Below are 5,435 nucleotides of genomic sequence, written 5' to 3'. Positions count from 1 at the left end.
GCCTGTATCATCAATATATTGATGATGATCAATATATTGATGATATATCATCAATATATCATCAATAAGTGATGAGTTTGGATAAAAGGAAGTGTCAAAGTAAGTAAATCAGCCGGTTCGACGTGTTCGACCAGTTAAAGTCGTGATGAGACGACGTCATTCCAACGGCTGGAGAGTAACTAAGTACATTACCAAAGTACTTCTACTCCGCTGTATTTATTTAACAACTTTGGTTACTTTGCTTTCTTTTGAATGAACAAACGTTAAGTTTTGACTTTTGGTACTTTAAGTATAACTTCTGTGTACTTCTACTTAAGCAACATGTTGAGTGCAGGAATTTGACTTGTATCAGAGTATTTGGGGAATGTGGTGTTACTACTTTTACTTTGAAGTACATGATCTGAGTACTACTACCACTGAGCTCAAGTCGGGATTTTAGGCTCACTAAGTAAATAAATATAAAGTTGTGGAAAGTACTGTGATTAAATACAACTTTGAGGTACTTTACTTGAGGATTTCCATTATACTTCTACTCTACTACAACTAATGTATTTTTTACTCCAACACATGTATTTAAACATTTAGTTACTTTACAGATTCAGATTAATAAAACAACATTTTATCACCTCATAAATCAGGCTTGATTATAATTATTTCTACACTGTGGAATTAATAAAACATAACATAGTCAGCTAATAAATGATGATGTTTTATTACAGATTAAGATCAAACAAGTATTTAATGTCATAACGGTGCGTTATGGACCCTGAACGCACCATTAATGCTCCTATTATTAACACTTATAATTTCCCGGAATGAAAAGACCTCACCTTTAACGTGATGGGCCCTGAACGCACCACAAATGGTCCTATAATGACACTTATAATGTCCCGGAATGAAAAGACTCCACCTTTAACGTGATGGGCCCTGAACGCACCACAAATGGTCCTATAATGACACTTATAATGTCCCGGAATGAAACGGCTCCACCAATCAGATGATTCACGTCGCTGCAACAATTACAGCCTCGTTGTGAAACTCATCATCCCGAACAAAGGAGTCCGGGACCCGGACCGGCCCCGCCCTCGAGACTGGGAGGGCCAACAAAACCCGCGGAGAGCCAGGTGAGGCTCAGTCAGCTGGAGGACGAGACGCGAGTCAGACCTGAACCCCTTCAGGCAAACAATCAAGGAGCGTTGTTTGTAGTCGCTGGGAACCTGATCGGGTTGATCGATCACCTCCACACACACACACACACACAGGTGAGTTCCACTGCTGATGTATAATATTATTATGATTATTATGATTATCTTTATGAATGAATTCGTTGTTTCTCGACATTTAAATTTGCGTCGGATTATCGACGAGCGAACTGATCGATTCTCTCCGAGGATCACGTGAGAGGAAACGTATGCTCTGTATATAATATTGATTATGTATTAGCAGGGATTCTTCTGTTTATAGTTGTGACTCTGATAACTGGATACAAACAAGTAGACGTACCAGTACTTCTAATTCTAGTAGAAGTACCAGTACTTCTATTTCTAGTAGACATACCAGTACTTCTATTTCTAGTAGAAGTACCAGTACCTCTAATTCTAGTAGAAGTAAAAGTACTTCTAATTCTAGTAGAAGTACCAGTATACTTCTAATAATTCTAGTAGACGTATCAGTACTTCTAATTCTAGTAGAAGTACCAGTACTTCTATTTCTAGTAGAAGTACCAGTACCTCTAATTCTAGTAGAAGTAAAAGTACTTCTAATTCTAGTAGAAGAAAGTAAAAGTATCCCTATGAAGTACATTTCTACTGGCTACTTTTAATGAGTCTAACTGAATCTCTGTCATATTAATAATACAAATAATAATCAATAATTCTCCTCAAACGCATGAAAACTAAAGTAACGAGTGTTTTTAAAATGTGAGTCATAGAAAGTTCAAATATTAGATTTAAAATGTAAAACTTGTGATATTTACTGTTGTTTTTATTTTATTTTATGTATTTATATGTAAAATGCCTTTGATTCCCTTTAAAAGGGCTATACAAATAACATGTATTATTATTATTATTAAGTCAAGTACAAATACCTGGAAGTACAAGTACATGAACAAAGTATTATAGTAGTACATTTGTAATATTGTAGTATCGAGGAAAAGATGTCGAAATCTTTCAACAAGGATTTTTGTTAAAATGTTTGAATCTAAAACTCTCGGCTATTCGAGGTTTCTGTTTGATGGAAATGTTAAAACCTGAGAGACTCGTTTTCTTTGGTCTCTTTATAAGAACGGATGTTCCGTCTTTGTGTCTCTTTCTTACTCATTTTTGTAGTCCTTTAATGTCTTTTTGTAGTCCTTAAGTGTCTTTGTGTCAGTTTTTTTCTTTTTCTTGTCATTTCTTCTCTTTGTGTTCGTTTCTCTTTAAATTGCATCTTGCAAGTGAAAGTCAGGGGCCCCTGACACTTTGGGCCCCTGTTAGATCGCTGTGCTGACCTGCTGACCTCCCTGTCTGCAGGTTGGTCTGAGCTGCAGTACCCCCCACCGCCACCATGAGTTGGGGGGCGCTCTACGCCCAGCTGGGCGGCGTCAACAAGCACTCCACCAGTCTGGGGAAGATCTGGTTGTCGGTGCTCTTCATCTTCCGCATCACCATCCTGGTCCTCGCCGCCGAGTCGGTGTGGGGCGACGAGCAGTCCGACTTCACCTGCAACACGCAGCAGCCCGGCTGCAAGAACGTGTGCTACGACCACTTCTTCCCCGTGTCGCACATCCGCCTCTGGTGCCTGCAGCTGATCTTCGTGTCCACGCCGGCGCTGCTGGTGGCCATGCACGTGGCCTACAGGAAGCGCGGCGACAAGCGCACCATGCTGGCGAACGGCGGCGGCGACAGGATGACGGACAACGACCTGGAGACGCTGAAGAAGCGGCGGCTGCCCATCACGGGGCCGCTGTGGTGGACCTACACCTGCAGCCTGTTCTTCCGCCTGGTGTTCGAGGGCGGCTTCATGTACGCGCTCTACTTCGTCTACGACGGCTTCCAGATGCCGCGGCTGGTGAAGTGCGAGCAGTGGCCCTGCCCCAACAAGGTGGACTGCTTCATCTCACGGCCCACAGAGAAGACCATCTTCACCATCTTCATGGTGGCATCCTCCACCATCTGCATGGTGCTGAACGTGGCCGAGCTGTGCTACCTGGTGGTGAAGGCGCTGCTGCGCTGCTCGGCGAGGGCCAACAAAAGGAAGCAGTACGGCCACACGGACGCCACGCCGCTGGACGCCCTGCAGAACGCCAAGAACGAGCTGCTGCTGTCTGACTCCAGCAGCAAGGTGGCCTGAGGGGGGGGCGCCCCAGACTGGAGACCCCCACCCCCTTACTGGTCCCGGTTCCTACTCCGCCTCTAGATGGGAGACTCTTGTTGGGCGCCGTCCGTCCGTCCTGGCGCCCCAACAGGGGAGATCATTCAAAGTGTAGAACTTTTACTATTTTTATGAATACTATTTTAATACTTTTATTTTGAAATGTCTATTAAATAGGCTCTTATTTTGTGGGTCGCCCCGCAGCATCACGCCAGCCAACACAAAACCGCGTAGAAACACGCCACAAACATCACCAACGTAGCTTCAAAGCCACGACAGGAACTCTGGTCTCTTGGGTGAAAGTCCTGTGTCCGACCCAGCCTACGCATTTATTCTGAATCAAGGTCCCGGAGGCAGGAAGGGGCGGGGCTTAGCCTCTCAGTAGAGTACACCAACAGCAAAGCTCCACAACCAAAGCTCTATTTCTACTTTTGTCCCCGACCAGATCCACTGCTTCCTCTTTCTGCCCTTTCACAATAAAAGTCCAGACATAATATTCCCACGCTTAACGTCGGTGTCTTTAAGGCGAGATGTGCAGAATAAAAGTGTTGCAACTGGGTGACCCCCAGAAAGAGGGGACCCCCAGACCGAGGGGACCCCCAGACCGCCTGGATCCGGTTCTGGAAGCTGAAGCAGGTTTTGACTCTGGGAAGTTAAAGTGACCGCGAGAGAGATGAGTGTGTTCAGGTTGAAGTCGCTTAATGTTGAAGAATTGAAGAATGAGAGAATGCTGCCATCTAGTGGTTCTATGAGGAACCCTGAGAACCCAGGAAGAGATGAAGATGATTATCAGTTATAGTCTAGTTTACAGCAGCGGATCTCTTTCTGATTCTGCCGTTTTGAATGAAGAGAAGTTCATAACTTATATAATAACTTTCTATAGATAGTGTTTGAGTTGGGTTTGTTTGCTTTTATTTTGGCGGGTTTATAGTTCCTGAAGTGTTGCACAAGATGGACGAGACGATGGATGCTTTGATCGAGTCCCGACGTCTTCTGTTTGATCTTTATAAAACAACGTTTATGAGGACCAGAAACACTGAGTGTTTGTAGCACAAAGCTTTCATGATAATAATAATAATAATAATAATAATAACAACAACAACACAGGTGGGATTTGGTGATGAGACGTTACTGAGATGAAATCTGTTCCTGATTTCTAGAAATGGATGTTCTGTTTTCTTTCTGAGAGCCAGACCCTGAACGTTACTTGTTATTATGATCTGGATCACGATTGGCTGATTATTAAACACAACGTTCAGGTTAAAGCTCCGACCTGCTCTTGGAAACCTGGACCAGGTCTGGCCTGGTCTGGATGTGAACATGTCTTTGTGGTCGTCCCGTTTGGGAATAGACGCTTCCATAACACCAGTCAGCTGACGGGGACGGAGGGCACTGATTGGACAGAAGACGCCTGTGATGAAGTTTGACCAAAGTCCTCAGATTTATTAAAAAGCAGATTTGTTTGTATTTCTGCTGTGATTTGACCTTTGACCTCTGATGATTCCAATGACCCCAGTTAACATATATGTATATATATATACATATATACAGTATATATGTATATATGCAGCATATTTATATACAGCATATATATATAATGTATATAAATATACTGTATAAATATATATTTATAATCATTGAGCTTACTAATGAACAGACATCCTTCTGAGTAACTAATGAAGGAAATATGTTTCTGATTATGTTTTTGCACCTGAGATTATTTTCTTTTATCACATTCGCACTTTGATCCTTGAAGTTTTTTTCCCTCTGAAACTTTTTTATGTCATAAATCAGTAAAAACTAAACAAACACGTGTGGTTCGTTGTTTTGTGTCCGTTTGTCTCCATCGCTTTCTAAATATCTGAAAACATTATTATCCATATAATTATGAATCCTATTGTTGCAATAATAACAATTATTGTTATTAAAATATTATTATTGTTGTTATCATTGATGTTATTGTTATAATCATTATAATAATGATGTCATTATTATTATTAGTAGTATTGTTGTTAATAATGTTATTATTACCATTATGGTCTGTGAAGGTCTTCAGGGTCCAGGTCCTGGTCCAGGTCCAAGTC

General features: G+C 41.9%; 1 protein-coding gene across 2 annotated transcripts; it reads left to right on the top strand.

Moving 5' to 3' along the window:
• Positions 1 to 1,144: 1,144 nt before the first annotated feature.
• gjb8 (gap junction protein beta 8) lies at positions 1,145 to 5,162 on the top strand. 2 transcript variants are annotated; one of them, XM_084023469.1, is made up of 2 exons: positions 1,145 to 1,262; positions 2,511 to 5,162. In XM_084023469.1, exon 2 carries the CDS (start codon positions 2,545 to 2,547, stop codon positions 3,328 to 3,330), a length of 786 nt encoding a protein of 261 aa, XP_083879595.1. In that variant the 5' UTR covers positions 1,145 to 1,262; positions 2,511 to 2,544; the 3' UTR covers positions 3,331 to 5,162. The 2 variants fall into 2 exon arrangements, with proteins under 2 accessions (XP_083879595.1, XP_083879596.1); XM_084023470.1 differs by having other exon boundaries at positions 1,180 to 1,266.
• The last annotated feature ends 273 nt before the right edge of the window (positions 5,163 to 5,435 follow it).

The sequence above is a fragment of the Eutrigla gurnardus genome, assembly GCF_963514095.1.
Source record: "Eutrigla gurnardus genome assembly, chromosome: 12".
Taxonomy (NCBI): Eukaryota; Metazoa; Chordata; class Actinopteri; order Perciformes; family Triglidae; genus Eutrigla; species Eutrigla gurnardus.
This window is presented reverse-complemented; position numbering and strand designations above follow the sequence as displayed.

Bases quoted from the DNA above. Each gene is read 5' to 3' on its own strand.
- gjb8 (XM_084023469.1), top strand. From the start codon at position 2,545: ATGAGTTGGGGGGCGCTCTACGCCCAGCTGGGCGGCGTCAACAAGCAC.